Source organism: Ammodytes marinus, assembly GCF_949987685.1.
Source record: "Ammodytes marinus genome assembly, chromosome: 1".
Lineage (NCBI taxonomy): Eukaryota > Metazoa > Chordata > Actinopteri > Uranoscopiformes > Ammodytidae > Ammodytes > Ammodytes marinus.
In genome coordinates, this window is record NC_137230.1 from 25,288,922 (window position 1) to 25,308,270 (window position 19,349).

The 19,349-nt window shown below is 39.0% G+C and overlaps 2 protein-coding genes across 2 annotated transcripts; both read right to left on the bottom strand.

Moving 5' to 3' along the window:
- Nucleotides 1-2,024: 2,024 nt before the first annotated feature.
- krtcap3 (keratinocyte associated protein 3) lies at nt 2,025-5,993 on the bottom strand. The gene is made up of 6 exons (XM_080026818.1): nt 5,893-5,993; nt 4,640-4,824; nt 3,898-3,957; nt 3,601-3,798; nt 3,272-3,406; nt 2,025-2,949 (listed from the first exon to the last, which is right to left on the bottom strand). The coding sequence occupies exons 1-6, from the start codon at nt 5,903-5,905 to the stop codon at nt 2,878-2,880; spliced, it is 663 nt and encodes a 220-aa protein (XP_079882944.1). The 5' UTR covers nt 5,906-5,993; the 3' UTR covers nt 2,025-2,877.
- Nucleotides 5,994-6,192: 199 nt separating this feature from the next.
- Nucleotides 6,193-19,238, bottom strand: LOC307248648 (nuclear receptor-binding protein-like). Its single transcript, XM_080025090.1, has 18 exons — nt 19,099-19,238; nt 18,348-18,708; nt 17,556-17,678; nt 17,168-17,269; nt 16,913-17,002; nt 16,580-16,620; nt 16,364-16,458; nt 15,824-15,907; nt 14,761-14,819; nt 14,581-14,679; nt 14,313-14,445; nt 13,971-14,058; nt 12,617-12,667; nt 11,762-11,897; nt 11,511-11,564; nt 11,291-11,354; nt 9,075-9,130; nt 6,193-8,625 (listed from the first exon to the last, which is right to left on the bottom strand). The coding sequence occupies exons 2-18, from the start codon at nt 18,591-18,593 to the stop codon at nt 8,566-8,568; spliced, it is 1,581 nt and encodes a 526-aa protein (XP_079881216.1). The 5' UTR covers nt 18,594-18,708; nt 19,099-19,238; the 3' UTR covers nt 6,193-8,565.
- Nucleotides 19,239-19,349: the final 111 nt, after the last annotated feature.

Below are 19,349 nucleotides of genomic sequence, written 5' to 3' on the forward strand. Positions count from 1 at the left end.
TTATATTAAATGTTAAAGGTTCTAAATCAGCCTTGTTGCTAAAAAAAAGTAATAAATACTCCTTCACAACTTAGTGATTTAATAGTGTTATTTTAGAATTGATACAAATATTGAAATAGATAGCTTTTATGAAGTGTGGTAAATACACAAATAGGCTGAATATGACATAAAAACCTCCGCTATAGGATATCTATAACTTCATAGGAAACAATGTCCCAGAGATTATTAAACGGCCAAACAGACAGTTGTGATTGTATCAGTCAGCACTACGTCAATATTTATCCCTCAGAATCTCAGGATTAGTACTGCCTGCTATGATCCCTTTCCGCACAATTGAGCACGCAGAGGTGGGCAGAGTTGCCAAAAAAAATACTCAAGTAAAAGTAAGTTACTTTAAGATTATAATTACTCAAGTAGAAGTAAAAGTACTCGTAAAAATTATTACTCGAGTAAGAGTAAAAAAGTATGCAGTGAAAAGACTACTCAAGTACTCAAGAGTACAAGTAGGCCTACTGCATTACTCCGGATTTATTTTTGAAATATACAGAGCAACACAAACGGTACAGAATAGACACGAACATAATATAAAACAGCAATGTTCAAATAAAGATATGTTAAATAACATAATTTTAAATAAAACAATAAATAAGGTATTTAAAAATCAAATGAATAACCCTTGAACTCAAACAATAATAAATTAATTATCTGCCAAATTAAATACATCAGCCTTCAAATAAAATGATAATAAATTAGGCTTGTCCAAAATTATATTAATTAAAACCCTTATAACACTGTTGCAATTGTTTTGCACATACACATTTTAAAACAAATTCCTATATGTCACTGGCCCTGAGAAAATTATCTAGGTTGTGTTTAGCCCCAAAAATATAAAACACAAAATTAAACTTCGTTACACATCAAAACCTGCTAGCACCCTCACTTAACGTATGAAACTACAGAGTGGCTGAACAAAGAGACCACTCTCAGACTCTCACACAGCCAGACTGGGGTATGCGAAGTGAGTAGGCTACAGGGAGAACAGGACATGTGTCAAAGAAGAACAGTTTCTCTGTAATTGCGAGTGTGTGGGAGTCTGTGTCACTGTGATTGTGTGAGTGTGTATTTGAGGCCAGGGGTGTGGCTATTGCTCCTCGGAATCAGCGGTTTCTTCCATTTTCTCGACTCACCCAGATAGTCGGTAAAATATGTGTTTAACCTACATGGCACGGCCACAACATCGGTGCGGAACTGCAGCCTTTAAAAAAGTCCGCGGACATTGTTGAGCCCATGGTTGAGCCCTATGACAACATGACAACACTTGTCATGTGACTGAAGTGGCTGCATTTGATTGGCAAGCTTTTGTAATGTGGTCTTTATTGGTTGAAATAGTCACGTGATAGAGATGTTGGCTGAAGACGTCCCCGGGGAGAGAAATCATGAGAGAAATAGCTCTCGCATGTAATAAATAAAATATATAAAAAAATAAGGTAACGACCGTCACGTAGCCAAATGGAACGGCGTAAAAGTACCGTTCTTTCTTAAAATATTTACTCAAGTAAAAGTAAAAGTATGTTGCAAAAAAAGTACTCCTAAAATTACAATTTATTCAAAAAGTTACTCAAGTATTTGTAACGGAGTAAATGTAGCGCGTTACGACCCACCTCTGTGAGCACGGCACTAGATTAACCGTTTCACGCTCAATCTGATCTCCTCTGCTGTTGAGTTGTGGGGGGTCTGTGCCAGCTGAGGCAGTTGGCCCAAATACTGGTTTAGCGTCTTAATAAGACCCCACTTGCTTTTCACCCGCAGTACACTGTACACACACAAATGTAGTTAATCCATACAGCTATGCTGACGCCCATATTATTTTCAATTCAAGGGATTTAAAGCATATTTCCTAAAACATTTTAGCAATCTTTAACTTTCCTTCAATCAGGAAAAGGTTCAAATTTGCTATTTCAGTTTCTCCACTGTTTTCATTTTATCACTGCATATACAGTATAATAATACAAGAGGAAAAAGTGACAAAGTATACTAAATATATCTTTATTATGTGTTTGAAATTCAATACATTCTAGCCCTGTGGACTGTAAAATATAAGATGTGGTCAGAGAGAAAAAATTACAAATAAAACTGAATAAAATATAGGCCTATTTAAAAAATAAGTAGTACAGCTGTTGTTTCTGTGGTGTTTGAATGTGCACAAGCAGCTAGCATTAAACTCATATGTAGGCAAACATCAAGGAGTATGGTTTGCGTCTCAAGTGTAGTGGTTTAGAATCTGGGCAAACACTCAAATATTAAAAACATTTAGAAAAACAAAATATTATATGCAATCCAAAATATATCTTAAAAGCACTTTTGCTGGATATAAAACTATCTTCATGAACAATAGATTCCTTCATACTGAAAGACGGGCTCAACTTGATATGATTGGCACTGCTTAACAGTCATATCGATACTGTTAAGACAGGATTTCTATCTCATTGTGGCACACACACACACACACACTGAACTTTGGAACGCACCTGCTGATTTCAAGTGTCACTGTTAATTAATTTACCTTCGACGGGTTTCATCAGGTGCATCTGCACTGCAATGAACCTGAATTTATTCTGCTCACAGCTTTAAGCACGAGATAAAGAGTTAGGATAATAATGAAAGCAAAAAGAGACATTTGTTAACCCATGTGTGAATCAAGAGTATGTCACTACATGATACTACAAAGTGGGAACCAGTTTCCTAATACTGATTCCACGCCTGTTCCAGCTGACTGCAGGGCAAAATCTACAAGTCTTAACACAGGTGCAGCAATGCATTTTGGGATTTAGCTGTGCTTGTCTACATGAAGTGGTGTCCTTCCTGCTTTTTCTTCAGTTAGATGTCAGGGTTCAAGCGTTGTCCAATCAGATGTCGGCTGTGAGGAGTGCACTGGGCCTCCTCCTCCAGCTGGAAGAGATAAGTGTAGATACGTTGTACGTGTGTTGAGTCAGACAGAGATTCAGATAGACACACATCGCATTTACCCTTCAGGCGTAGTCACCCACCCCAACACACACACACACACACACACACACACACACACACACACACACACACACACACACACACACACACACACACACACACACACACACACACACACACACACACACACACACACACACACACACACACACACACACACACACACACACACACACACACACACACACACACACACACACACACACACACACACACACACACACACACACACACACACACACACCTGCTCTTTGATGTAGCTGTTCCCACAGGGCACCAGCCCTCTGAGAGCCAGTCCAACGATAAAGCACCAGACAGACAGTCCAGCCTCAAACGCTGCCAACAACGAACAAGGGATCCACAGAGCCAGGGTGGTTTCCTAATAGACAAGAAGTGATGGGCACGAGAAAGAAAAGGGTGAAATAAAGTTACACTGCTAGGTTGAATATTTCTCCTGTGATGCTTTTGCGGAATTCAATGCCTCCAAAGTTGCAGCTTGAATCGTCAGAGCGGAGCAAATGGATGCAAACGGAGGTGGACATTTATAAAAGAGAGGCAAATGTTCAGACTCACATAGATCCGTGTTGTATCAAACGGGCATCTGGCACTGACAGGTGAGCGAGCGTTAATAGGAACCAGTGTGTCATTGCATCCCAGCATCAAACCCTGCCCATTGTGGGCAACGGTGACACTAATGGCCAAGAGGAGCCCAGTGCAGCATGCTGCTGAGAGCAGGGCGTTCAGGACGGATGTAATTAGAAGTCCTATTTGCTGGAGACAGAGACAACATCATATAAAAACGGAAAGGGAGGAAGCTATTGAGACAGATTAAATTACTGTAGTGTTATAAATCGAATTAAACTTTCCTACCAGTCTTAACACATGAAGGTTCCTTGAGACCACAATGGCAATAATCCCAGTTGCAATGCTCTGTAGATCAAATGACAAGATGATTGTTTCAGCTTCAATGCTTTGGCATGGAAAAGGGTTTAATTAAATGATGTGTCACACAAATTGTAATCCTGGCCCCGAGGATGTGAGGCTGCGTCTTTTTATTCAGGTGCCAAGACTAAAAGACTTCAGACCCAGAAAGAGAATGAATGACTAGATGAGAGCTCATCTATGGAACACAGTGCTAGCAGGATATACATGTTTTAATTGTGTTCTTGCTCTGTTTGTAATATCCTGTGTGGAGAAGTTCATGTGGAGTACATTTCAAAGAAAAGTGACAATAACTCCATCTCATTATCAACAGCTGCCAGTTTCTCTGATAGCTTATTGGAGGGAAGCCTTCCCTAGATCAACTGCATTGGAAAAACCAGATCCCTTATAATAGGCAAGTTCAGTCTTGACTACTGAGAAAAAAAACACAACACTATACCAAACCTAGCAGTGAAAATCACATTTGTGGTTTTCAGCAGGTGAAAATAAACATGTTGTTATGATGCACAGAACACAGAAAGTCACAAGGGGGAACACATTTTACAAAGTAAAACAATATATCTCATTAATGTATCTAAATTGTTTTGGCCTTTAAGGGTAGTTTATGTTTATTTTAGTACAAACCTCTAGCCTCTTGGTGAAAGGGGAAATGTCTTAACTATTGACTCACCAGCAGGCCGGAGGTGACAGAGATGATGTTGGCCACAGTGTATTCAGTGCTGATTTCCTGGCTCGGTTTGGAGATGTGGCGGAGGACGTTGCCATGGACAATCGCCCCAAGGATGAAGTTAATGTGGCCGACCAGGATGAGAGTTAATCCCTTTTTCATCAGCCTGCGTGGCCCTTTATCCTTATCTGGATGACAGAAATATAAGAAATACTTCACACAGCTTAACTTAGTATAACATTCATAACACTGGCTGGAATCTTGAATCAATTGCCAGAGCGAAATCTTAGGATGTAGGCTAGTTGGTCAGACTTCATATTGAACGCAAGGTAAAAAACTATTTTTGCTCTCACTCATTTGGTATTGCAGACCGATTGATAATATAGACTTTCAAAGGCCAATACAGATTGTGTGAGCTGTTAACCATCAATGGAAAATGTGCCAAAGCAACCAGGCATTGTGTGTATAGTTGTGATTTGCAACTTGATTTTTATTTTCTATTTTTATGATTACACTCGTCATTCATTGTAATGTTTTGTTTTTGTGTTTCTTATTGTTTTTACTTTGTAAAGCTTTTTAGATTGCATCAGTGTATGAACTGTGCTATTTTTAAATAAATGACCTTGCCCTGCTGCACGTTATTTCAATTAGGCTATTGAACCATTGCAGCAACATAAGTTGCATGTTAACAAACTGATAACACTTCACGAATCATCTTTTATTCTATTAAAAGTCTATCGCATATGCTACCTGCTGATCATAGCCGGTATCACAATATGGAATCTGATTAAATTAACAGCGGCAGGTCATTTTCCTGGACATTTATAGTCCTGCGGTTTACAGCGTGGGAATGGACTAATGCATTTGCATAGAAAGGCTACACTCACACTCACTGTGGCAGTCTTTGTCTAGAATACTGTGAGTCACAGGTGGGAGGAAGCAGTGTTGGCTATATAAACTGATGCTTTAAAGGCGTTTAAGTAATGGTTCACATCTCGTTTAGTCTCTTTAAGTGCCGACAGATCAATTTCATTTGAGGGCAATGCATGTAGCCTATACACGCACTGTTACACGGTAGCCTACATAGGCGATGCAGAAGATTGACAAATGAAACCGTATCATCCTAACTGCAGCCAGGCCTGCGGGCAGTTGGACTCGTGGAGGGACAATAGCACCTAACAAATAAGGCTGGAACATTTCTTACCGCACGCCTGAGGCTTTTTCAATACAATAATATACATCAAAGAATCACTCACCGAAACCGCACATTTCCCCGCTGTCACGTTTCCTTTTTTTCCAAACAAATCAATGTCCGAAACTTTCAAGGAACTACGTCCGACACAGACGAGAAAGTCCCAACGTCTCTCCGTCCACTTCCTGTATGACGTCAGTAAGTACACCTGTGAATCACCTGCGGCTCGCTGGACGCTGAGGGGCGCAACGGGCCTTTCAGAATTGTCGGATTATAGCAAAACATGAACTTTTTGCAGGACGGTATTAAACAGGAATTATTCATTAGTACCTTTCTTGAAGACCTGCTAGAAAATAACAAGGTGAAGCATTTCACACATTTATTTGAAAGAATAGTCATACTTTGCAGATTCCATCAGGATACACGTCTCAGAAAAGACACAAACATTTACTGACATTCATATCATATATAAAATATACGAATATCCAAGTATAACCAAACCCTCACATCCTTGAGTGACAGGCCCATCCCATATGATTATTTAATAACCAGTTTCTACACCACCAATACTTTGGGTGGAAAAATAGTAAACACACAATATATGACAGAGAAAACAGGAGAGAGAGAGAGAGAGAGAGAGAGAGAGAGGTAGGGAGGGAGGGAGAGAAAGGGAGTAAAGCTGCTCTAGTGATCACATTGGTTGGTTGATACCACTTCTCTATACAAGAAGCGGCATACTTACATTCTGCTGGCTGACTTTAAAATATATCTTTGGAATATACAATCTTAGCAATTCACAAATAGACAAAAACAAACAGGGGAAAAGAAGTTAGCGATCCATTAAGATGGACTACATATATTACATAGGAAGAAAAAAATGCAGATTGGGGCACAAAAGTGGCCTGAATGCAGACAGTGGAGATCAGTGGATTAATATGATCTCACTAGTGAGGTGACCAAATCATCTTTATAACTCCACAACCAGCATCAAGGAAAAAAACTGTCTGCAAGCTCGTGCAGTAGTAATGTGATGTAAGACACTCCACAAGTATAATCTCATTAATATGCCAGAAAAATAGTTATTTGTTGCATCTTATAGTCTTAACAGTTGTTCTTTTGTTTGTTTTTCTATACAAACTGAGAATGTGATGTTTTCTTTCATTCTTCCTGCCTGTTTGAGGTCCTGTATTGTATGAGTTTTCAGAAATGGTAGTACCAGTAGTCCACAAAGAGTTCTGAGCCGAAATGTCCCAAAAAGGCCCTCAGGCAACTCCCTGATCTCAATACAAGTCTATACAAGATATGTATGATTGTGTCTTTGAGTACAGGAGCCTCTGCACTCTCAAGGATAATCAGTCAATCCAATCCCAGTATTTCAAATGGTGATCAAATGAAAACTATAGCAATACAAACAAGAAAAGTTGTGTTTTGGCTCAGACTCAGAAGTGTTCTCTGTTGGAAATCACAGTAAACAAAAAAGGGGAATCATTAAAGAAAAACACATTATATACAGCATCTGTAACATAAATAAAACACATGTAACTCTCACACGGATGTATCAGGAAAAGGCTAGGTCCTCTTTCTACAGCATATGGCAGCCGAGTTCAGTACACAAGTCTCACATGAATGAATTTTAAAGGCAGAGTAGCATGTGTGAACCCGACAAGCAGCAAATGGTAAAACAATGAATAAAATAATAAAAACTAACAGATAAAAGAGGACATTAAGGTGTGTGCGTAGGCCCACAATAAGGCAAAGAGAAGAGCAAACTATAAAAACAAACACACAAACGGAATTTTCAGTAACTCCAAGTTCACAGTACCTAAAAATTTATCAGGTATCCTTTTTCCAGAGAAAATTTGCAAGATGCCCACCCAAAATGCAAAATGCACTGGTGCATATACATTCTGTTGTGTATCAAAGACTTCTAACTCTTGGAAATTTGTCTGTTATCAAGGGCATCTGAGAACGGAGCATCTCGGCCATCCAGTTTTTAAACTATTAAATATATTTAACCTGATTGCCGACAAGTTGGTCAAACACATCACAAAAGTCAGAGAGCTGGGAATGTTCTGTCATATGAGGCGAGTCCGAAGGGAGCCGAATTCAGAGGCGGAAGCTCATGAAATTTGGATACAGAAATAATGGCTTGGCTTATTTTGTACAATTTTCTGTGGATAGAAATTGATCACTTCAACTGTAGGGAAGCTGTCATTTTGCTGGTGGTCAACGGGTGTGGGTACAACCATTAAAATGTAGAGGTGCAACAGCAGCAAGAGATGAGTTAATATGAGGCTGTGACATCCTAACAGAACAGGAAATTCATTATGTTAACTCCTCACAAGCTGTCCGTTTGAGAAAAAGAGGGTATCATTGTAAAGCTGCAAGTAATCTAGTCAGTGTATTCTGCAGCATTAATTATGTTTATTGATTCATTCAAAATAACTGTTATGACTGTTAAAATAAAAATGTGAAATTACTTTAGGTGGCGTATTTGGCCTCATCCGGACTCTAAAAGTGGCTTAATGTTAACGGTTTTGTATACTTTAAGGAATCTTTAATCCCCAATGCAGGGGGAAAACCTACTCTTTTGGTCACATTACCTGCTAAGGCTTAGAAGAAAAGAAAATAAAGCACATTAAATACAGTCATTGTGTGGAGTAACCCAAAACAACATGTAACAGGGTTGAGAGTGTGTACTCATGAGAAGACAGTAACACGGTTGAAGAAACCTTCGCTACTGAAGAGCTTGGCTGAATGTTTCTTCTAGTAGGGAGGCTACACTGTTTTGGTCCACCTATGAAGAAAAACACAAAAATCTTAACAATCATGACAAAAGATAAACCAATCTGTTAGATAGTTAAGCTATGGCCTATTATTGTACACACACACACACACACACACACAATTAAGACAATTATATATATAAGTTCATTAAGACAAAAGGTGTACGTATACTCTCGCCCACAAAGAGCTGAAGTGACTATACAACTAACGTGGGGAGTTGAGTGGGCACAGGAGAACATATGTAGCATTTAATGTGATGATGCTCTTAGAGGGGAGGGAGTGTGTGTGTGTGTGGGAGGGAGGGTATAGTAGTGTCAGGGGTCAACCCACCTTTTACATTTCACACAGTTTGGCACAGAAATAGCACACTCGCCAACACGTTTGCTTACAGCTTTATACTTGCACGCATGGACACACACACACACACACGGATCTCTCTTTCACACACTAAACACCCACCTCACTGATTAATGCCAGCTCCACCAACTCTCCAGCCAACTCTCGAACATTCTCATCTGAAACACACAGACACATCTGCAGTTAGTTACAGTAATTCATGGACTTGTAATGTCAACTTCACATCATCTCTACAAGTCACTCACTTCACCCTTGTTCCCTCTTTGCTTTTTTTAATCCATTCTTTGGACATCCAGTAAAGCATTCATAAAGTGATATTCAATACAGCTAAAAGGGGCAGAGTGCCCTGAATGGACTCATATGGCAGAAAAAGGAAAAGGCCAACATGTTTCAACTGGCGTGGTCTTCATTAGGGCTTGATCTGTTAAAACACGTTAGCTTTTTTGTATTTCCTTTGGCCTTAATGTTAACGGCGTAATGTTTATGCTTAGTCCTTTCACCTAAAAATGGGCAGTCAAGTTTAACAAATCTATCCCTCGAAAAAGACAACCAACACTACTGTCAATAGACCATGTTTCAATGCGGCTGCACAACTTTTGTGTTAGAACTCAATACCGTCGGTGAGAATATAAGGCAGATTCACGTTAGCACACCAACAAAATAAAAAACAACTCAACTGAGCGGGGGAGTTATCATGGTTTGTCAATTTTTAATAACCTAACTGTCAATTAATAACTATATCAGGAATGTGGCTGGGACAAGAGACCAAGTAGAGGAGAAGGATCATGAAATAACTCTGACGAAACACAAGCAGCTCACAGCAATATGATGAGGGGTTTGATATTGGAGCTGAGGGAGAGGCTTGTTTGGGTCATGTGATCTCATATAAAATATTCTAAAAACATCCCGTATTATCAAAGGATAATAAGAGTGAATTGTGAATACATAGAAGTAGGGTGCAGGATGGCCATGCTATGCTTTGGACTTTGACATCTTGATAAAGAAAGCCACAAAATCCCCTGATATCAGTATCACTGTTTACAAAGAGGAAAGGGTGCGTCTGTGAGACGGACTAGTGGGTGTGCATGGATGCCAAGGTCCAGTATGTCTGCAAGTAGTATAAGAGCGTGAGTGTGCAAGAGAATATATGATGTGAGATACAGTGTGAGAGAAAAAGAGCAGAACAGACAAAGTTAAGTGAACGTGTGTGTGAGAGAAAGTGTATGAGTGAATGAGAGACGGGGAGATGAAAGCCTGGGAAGATATGGCCCCATCTCCACACAGTAGGTGACAGCTGTCAGCTACAGCCATTCACAGGCCGGGCATTCCCCACACGCCTGCAACATTATACATGCCTGCCATACCTGTGTGTGCATGTGCACATAGGATCATACTGCCTACATTATTCTGACCATAACAATTCAACAGTTGTGTTGTGCATTCTTTTCTCATTAGGTACTAGAACAATTAACAATCTGTCACTGAGAATCATTGTTGTTTTCACAGAGAACATTTTTAAAGTGATTTTATGTCTAGTGATGTTTCAAAAGCAAATATAGCCATAAAAAGCAATCCAGATAAATTTGTCCAAAATAGGAGGTGCAAGGTTTTCATGACACATAAGCGGCAGTCAGTCTCCCTGCCTAAAATAGTCTTGCATAGTGTATATTGTGACTCCATCCAAGTTTCACGCTCTCTCTGGAATCTCACTCTCAATTTCCTGCATGCCTCTGTGCACACATATTCATACTGACATAACCTTATCCTTTATCAACACCTCTAGTCAAATGCAATTCTAACATTAACTCTGAACTGTCCAGGTGAACAAAATGACTATTTCATAAAAACCTTTATACTCTGGAGGTTCTCACATGGATAGAAAAATGCACATGCAAAGAAAATACATAAGCAGGTTTCATTCCATTCTCAAAAGTAAGATAACACACATTCACATTTCACATACGCCTCAAAGAAAGGCTTCTAATCCTATCATCTTCCCTTAATCTTAGCTACAAAAGGACTCAGCTTCAACAAACACAATCATATAGTTTCAAGAGCCAGCCAACAGTTGGAAACGTTAAATAAAAACCATTGTTCCTATTTTTTGTTTTAGTAACCAATACCTGCCCAAATCAAAACTCCCAGCTCAATCGGATGTAATGAAACTTGACCGTGAACTTGTTTTGTATTTTAAAAACATTTGCAGTAAGAATCTGCGTTGAAATGTTATGATGTGGGCAACCAGCAACAATCAAGTGACTGTTTTGAAGCTCACAGAGTGAATAAGTGTCAATGTGTGGTAGAAGAGGTGATCTTACGAGGTAACATGTCACAGCTTAGATGTCTATTCAGTTTGTCCTCCAGTTTCAGCAGCAATGTTAGCTAAAAGAAAACCAGACAACAGACAAAACTATGGTTATTTTTAGTGTTTTCTTCTGTATGGTCAGGAAATAACAGAAAGATTGAAAATGATATCATGTTGTTGGTCATTGAGGTAAACCTATATTATGCATTTTGAATTGACCTATAAATACTTACATGATACTTTGCTCCCTCCTCCACAGGTTCAACGTTACATTGCATATGAATGACCTGCAGAAGAAGTATGGACATTTCAGAACATTTATCCTTTAACACATTATATGTGGATATATACAGAATATATATATAGATTCAGTGATGGATCATGAAAATTAAGATCTGTTAGCACAGGGATGATAACTTGTGAAATGTCACCATTGTGATTGTATCTTCCTTTTATGATTTGTGATATAAACTTTTGTACACACCCGCCGTGTCTCAAGCTCTGTAGGTTCAGGAGTGGGAGATTTGACCAAGGGAACAACAACGGGAGATTTAACAGTCAGCGGTGGAGCCTGCTGAGGACAGAGCAGCCCAAACGCCGTCATTGGATAAATACCATTCCTGATCAAGGGAGAGACAAAGAAAAGGAGAGATGAAGAAAATGTGAAAGAGGGAATGAAAGAGGGAACAAATATTTATTCAAAAAATGTTAAGGTAGGGAAAGTGAAAAATTAAAAAAAGAGATGTGAATAATATATAACTATAACTGATAATATAAATGTGCACAAAAAAAGAAAAACATGTACCAAAGTATTTGAAATAAACAGGTTCTTTCTATTTCTATAGTCGAAACCTTAATAAAATGTTCCAACTTACCACAAAAATACCACATACGTCAGTTACTATTTAAAAATGTGTAATTCATTCAGATGAATCAAACTCTACCTGTGACTAACTCAGTTATATGGCCATCATTTCATATTAAACAATGAAGTCCCATTTACGACAGTGGATACAACAGTAGACTGACTTAAAAGACGGACATGTGAGGAGGTAAAATGTGTAGCAGAGATCAGGAGTGGTGATGTCTACAAAAGGGGATATAACAAACCTTCTTTTTAAATTTAGTACATTAAGTTAAAGAAAAAAATCAGTGAGAAAGAGCTATTTATTAACATACTTAGATATCATATTATAAAACATGATGGAGGATGCACTACAATAGGCAGATGGTCCCGTACTGCCCCCATGTGGCCGGACAGTTTTGTATCTTTCTAAAAGAAATTGAGTGGACATCTGAGTTTTCTACGACTCTTGTTGTTTACTGTTTTGCTTCTTACCTCACGTCCTCCAGGAATTTATCAAGCTCCAAGGCAGGAAACTGTGAAAGCCTACAGGAAAAAAAGAATAAAAGTTGATACTACAGTTTTGAATGTTAGAAGCACAGAATTTGAAAAACGATAAAATAACATTTCCTACAAACTCAAATGAAATATTGAGGATTTACATAATCTGTATAGGTAATGAAAAACAGAAAGTAGTTCTTCCTCTTTTTCACTTGTATAATATCATTTTATTGATGAAAAAAAAGATATATTCTTGTTGCTATTAAAACAAATACCGGGTTTTTCCTGTCTCAGAATGGGCCTTTGGGGAGTCAGAACGCGGGTTGGCTTTTTTTTTTTAAAAGGCGAAAAGTTTCTGGATTTTAAGAGGGGTGTGGGGTTGGGAGGGGAGTTTCTGTAGATATGAAGTCAAAATGTTCTCTCTATCAGGTGATGGCGGGGCCGAGCGGAGCACACGGCTGTAAGGGTTCGCTGCAGCCTGCATGCCAGGGAGTGCGGGCACAATGAAAATTTAATTACAATTATTTTGTTTTCATGATTGAGGAAAGCTTGAATTGGGCTGAATTTGGAGAAGTTTTAAATTGCTAGTATTCTACATTTTTTATCATTTTGCCAATAGCGATTTTCCTTTTGCGCTGGATAAATCCTCCTTGGCGGGCGGCAACAAATTCTCTATGCAGGAAAAACCCTGAAATACCTCTTGAATTAACCCATTGATGACTATGGCAATCTAGGATGCATGTCCTTAATGCCTGAGGGTTTTCTGAAAAAATAGTACGGATTGTCAAGTCTACCAAAACCTTAATATCTAAGCCTGTGTAGCACATAGAAACATGAAATAAAATACATTTAAAAGTTAAGGTTCACAGGTTTTATTTAAACATGCTCCCTTAGCGCTTACAAACCAACAAATATTTCTAAAAATCGTCAAAATTAGATTAATTAGAAAATTATTAAATATTGTTAATAAATAGATGCAATGTGTTGTGTGATTTTCGTCAGTAGTCTATAGTAGACCTTGATTCTGCGCACCAAACACCACTAACTGTTCTGTCGCCGACATAGCTGGCGTATTTTTTTTATTTTGTTTAATTTTTTTGATTGACATGATTTTCGGCAAACCACACAACTTTTGGGTGGTCACGTGGTCTTAAAAAAATCAACAAAACCCACCTCATGTGTATTTGAACCAATGACAGTGCATTCTATGCTGGGAATGCCATGAAAATTAGATAAAGTAATAATGCTGCGCGACGCAGCATCAGGCAGGAGAGCCAATGTGGCATCGCGCAGCAGCCGTCATCAATGGGTTAAGACATTATTATATTGTTTTTGAAACCCCACTTACTTGAGCTGAACGTCTTTTGTCTCAGCAATAAGCAGGTTGGGGTCCAGGTTCTTGGTAATCTCCTCCAGGGCATTCTCAGGAATCATGTCTGGACAATAAAATACATTGACAAGTGATTACCGTAGGTGGTTGTTAGGGTAAAAATGTACACTGGCTTAGTGGCATCAGATCATTTTTAACACTGAAGTGGATATTAGTTCAGTTGCAACTCTTTTTTTTTGTTGAGCAAGTCACTAATTGGTACAGCATTCCTTTTAACCAGTCGGCCCCTATACAACTTTATTTGAATTCAAATGAAAAACTACTAAAAATGTTAATGTGTGTATGTTGGCCAAGACTCACGTTGGTTGCTGACAATACAATTCGCAGCCAGCAGTTTTAGCAGCGGAACTTCAAACAGCGCCTGGTTGAACAGCAGCTCCCGGGCTGCTGGCCTTGTACTGGGATCACACTCTAGGCACTTCTGGATTAGCTCCTACAAAGACAAACATCTGGGGTCACACACACTTATGGACGCAAATGGGGGGATTCAAAGAAACACTAAGACACAATAAAACACACAGTCAAAAGCTGAATTCAGGTATGATCTTTCAAAGACAGGTCATCATACCCTCTGCAGTGGGTCCTCCAGTAACTGTATGGCACTGTTGATGGCCTCCTGAGAAACATAAGAGGTCTCTCCATTCCCCTGGATCTCTAAGAGTGCCATCTGCAACACACCAGAACACACGTTACCGTGGTGCTTCGGGAAAGGGCTCAGGCTGTTCCATCATTCATTATCCCATCTCACCTCTAAGGCACACATGCCAAATGAGTAGATGTCTACAGCCGTGGTGACATCATCCACAGCTACAATGAGAGAGAGAAGAAAAAGAAAAAATATAAATGTAGGAGGTATTTTTCTACTGCTTCTCTTTCTCTGATCTGATATGTTCTGATTTAAACCACTTTTTAAAATGATAATTTTTAAGCAAAACTATTTTAACCCATTGATGACTATGGCAATCTAGGAGGCATGTCCTTAATGCCTGAGGGTTTTCTGAAAAAATTGTACGAATTGTCAAGTCTACCAAAACCTTAATATCTAAGCCTGTGTAGCACATAGAAACATGAAATAAAATACATTTAAAAGTTAAGGTTCACAGGTTTCATTTAAACATGCTCCCTTAGCGCTTACAAAATATTGTTAATAAATAGATGCAATGTGTTGTGTGATTTTCGTCAGTAGTCTATAGTAGACCTTGATTCTGCGCACCAAACGCCACTAACTGTTCTGTCGCCGACATAGCTGGCGTATTTTTTTTATTATTTTGTTTTATTTTTTATTTTTTTGATTGACATGATTTTCGGCAAACCACACAACTTTTGGGTGGTCAAGTGGTCTTAAAAAAAATCAACAAAACCCACCTCATGTGTATTTGAACCAATGACAGTGCATTCTATGCTGGGAATGCCATGAAAATTAGATAAAGTAATAATGCTGCGCGACGCAGCATCAGGCAGGAGAGCCAATGTGGCATCGCGCAGCAGCCGTCATCAATGGGTTAACACTGTTGCAAAGAGAACCTGCCATATTTATGTAAAAAAAAGCCACCATAGAAAAATATTCCAAAACAACATATTGATCAAACAAAGGAATGGAAAAAATAAACCTATATATATATATAATTCCATTATTATATTGTGTCAATTTATTACTGTATGTAATTTTGTGAGAAAGTAATTTTGTATTTTTCATGGATAAAAAAAAGTATGATATGTTTTCAATATATCTTTATCATATTACTCTAGAGGTCAGGAAACTGTCAATGTCAGTGATGAGAATCCAGTAAAGTAATTTTTTCCATGTCTACCTCCATATTCTGGGGCAAAGAAATGCAAGTTTTTCTGCTCCTCAACACATGTCTTCACGTGGTTGTTGATGGTGTCTGGGGCAACTGCAGATGAGAGCAGAGAGAATATGGAGGATAAATAGAAGTCGGATGGAGGACAGTGTCAGAATGAAGGAATATACAGAAAGAAGGTATGTAGAGGGACGAACACAAGGCAGGGGAAAAGAGGGAATATCAAGAAGATTTTGTAGCTGGACTGGAGACACAGTATTTGCATACAAACTTTGGAAAACTACATTAAAACACCACATTCTGTCAAATCAAATACACTGTACAGGGTTCTTCTTTCAGTATTGGAGAAAAGGGATATTGCCACCAATGTTGACAAATTAGAAGTTTTGATTTTTCCATTTAAAGTACCAGAGTAGTTGACACTGGTACTGTGTAGTCATGGAAAATCACTGTATATTTCGGGTGAATCTTGCAGCCTTTAAATCCATAATTCAGTATCATTTGATCATTCGCTCCAGCTCTATGACATAAGCCTGTGCAACTCTATACCTGATCCGATCTTAATGAGCCCATTGTGTTGGATGAAGATGGTGTCACAGGTCAGGTTGCCATGGATGATGGGAGGGTGACATGAGTGGAGATAACTGCAACAGAGAAAACCAAAACATCCTTAAGTACGGTTTAAACGACATGAGAAAGGGATTGGATTGTTTTCCATGTTGAATGTTTGCATAATGTTCAATCAATTGAAAAGCGGGAACCAACCTAAGAGCAGACAGGATCTGTGTGCACCATCTCTTCCAAGCCTGTAGGACCATACACCTTATCAAAGTGCATACTAGATTGGTTTTCAATATGAAGTAACTATGACTTGATTTAACTTTGCTCAAAAGCAGGTACACAGTATATTTACATATTATTTAGTTTTGCAACAGCCCAATGCCAATTCATGTATTTACAAAATTAGAGGTCCGCTCTTTTGGAAAGACCCTCTTATCCATGCTGTGATGAAGGGGCTTTTCACAAGATATGTAGGCCATGTTAAGCAGGATTTTCGTATAACATTATTCTATTAAAAAAGGTACAGTGTGTTATTACCTTTTCATTCATTGTTTTGTGGTTTTTCTTTGTCTTCTTTAGAAACTGCTTCAAGCTTCCCGATGACATGTATTCGGTAATGAAAATCACCTGAGCGAGAGGAATCATTCAGATAGAAATAGAAAAATTGTTATCGTTTATAATTTTTTAGAAAATGATGATCTGAATTATACATTCAGAAAAAAGATGAAAGAACACGCCTATCTCTCCAGTTTCAGGTCACCCAGTTCATGTTTTGCGAGGTCTGAGACTCACCCTGGCGCGGTTCTCCTTTTTGTCAGCCCAGTACTTGTGAAACTTGACAATATTGGCATGTTCTAAATGGATCAGGTTATCAAATACTGCCTTCACTTTCTCCTAAACACACAGGAAACAAAATAGAATAAAGTATATATATATATGTTATAATACTACTATGCATACACAGGTTTAGATTTGCACCAACTCCTTTGACATTGCTTTTCTTTTTCTTCTTGTTCTTTTTTTTTAACATTTTGAGATGTACTCCTAAATCTTTACCACACTTTAGCACAGAAACGCATGTTTTGTTTACTGTCCCATAATCAAATAACTGAACATTTCACAGGACTAGATGGGAATCAGTGCAACTGTTTTATTTATACTCTATAACACTGAGACTCACCTCCAGCTGTTTGAAGTTCTTCCTTTCTGAGATCATGACTTCATTCCAAACTACCTCTACCCCTTCCTCTGCGTCCATGGCTAAGTATGCAGCATCTATCCCTGGGACATTACGCTGATTCACCTAAAGTAGAAGTGAACAGAAAACGGCTTTAGGACACAAAAAAAAAAAAACACCAACGAAAAATAAATAAAAAATAAACTTGTAGTACATCTTCCTCCTCCTGTTTCAGCTTACGTGGTCTTTGTCTGACTTATTTGATAATTTATTTCCTTTTCTTTGTCCTCCATAATTTTAGTTTTTAAGTCTACACTAACACTTGTGCTTCTGCATATTACTAATGAACAATTACATGTACAATAAAGACCACATTTGTGATGAGCAATGAGCTTTTTTGGCCCTGTACGTAAACCTACTGATAGGATAACAAACTGGATAGAGTGCAGTATTGCCCTGCTGATACTGACAGCTAGCCTAGACTGTGTATTAACACTGGATTCCCCCCCCCCCCCCCCCCAGCGCACACACAGTACAGGAGCAGATCGTGAAGAGATATTTACTGATTTTGACAAAAGTGATTTTGGCAACAAGCATTATCCAGAATCCCTCCACCTTTAAATGTAATGCAGTCCCAGTAGGAACATATATAAATTACGATATTAATGCATCAAGTAATCTGATATAGGTAAGGCCTTAAGTGTCAAAACTCCCTCTCAGGTCTAATCGATGGCGATCAAGAGAAATGTTTTGCGTCAAAATGATGATTTAAATCGCCCTCCCGCGCACCCTTACCTCCTCTCTGCGTTTCTGCCAACGACCACAGGGGCTCTCCTCCAGGATTTCTGACTCATCGTCGCTGTCATCCTCATCCTCCGTTGCCGTGGTGGCAGGAGCTATGGAGGGCGCAGGCGATGCCACTGGCGAGGCCACAGATGCTCCACCTTGTGCCTGTTGAGTATCAGTGGGCATTTGTTCCGCAGTCTCCCCAGGCATGTTCCCCTCCGTACCTGGAGAGCCTTTCTCCTGTTCCTCCGACATCGTGACACAACTTGTGGGCTTCCTTACTTTCCTTGGCTCCGTTTGAGCTGGTCACACGTCCATTTTTTTCTTCTCCGGCCTAGCTTTCAACAAAGTAGAGCTGAAGCAGGGAGGACTGCAAACATATGACACATGGCGATAGGGAGAGAAGGCGTTTGCGTTAGAGGGCTACTGTAACCTTCTTGCAATAATTTAAGTAACATCTTTTCTATTAACATAGCTTAGTTAGCTACTGAGAAGTTAACTTGCGTTGAATACTTTACCAGTAACTTGTACTGAGAGGCGAATACACTTAACTTTTACAGGACACTAAAACACCAGTCACTCAAAAGAATTAGTATAGCTAACTTAACTTTTAAAGGCTCTGGCTAATATTCAGCGTTAGCTTTCAGAAGTTCAGCCTCCCACTCCTAAGCTAACTTTCCCCGGCTAACAGGCAAAGGCAGGAAAGGTAAATAAACATATAGGCTAGCTAACATAAAGTTAGGTACGTGAAAAGACTTACCGTGGAAGGGGAAACTACCATAAATAAACAGACCAGGGCTACATACTGATGAAAAAGCGGAAAAAAGAGAAGCTTGTACAAAAATGCTGGTTCGTCATATAATATGTTGTTGGGTTTCAGTCCCTTTCTCTGAGCAGAAGTGGGAGGGGCTGGGCTGGGCTTTGAGAACGCTTGTTTGCGCGCAGAAAACGCAGTCGTGTAGGGTTACCACCACGAGACCTTCAAAATAAGTACAACACGTGGGGTTTAAA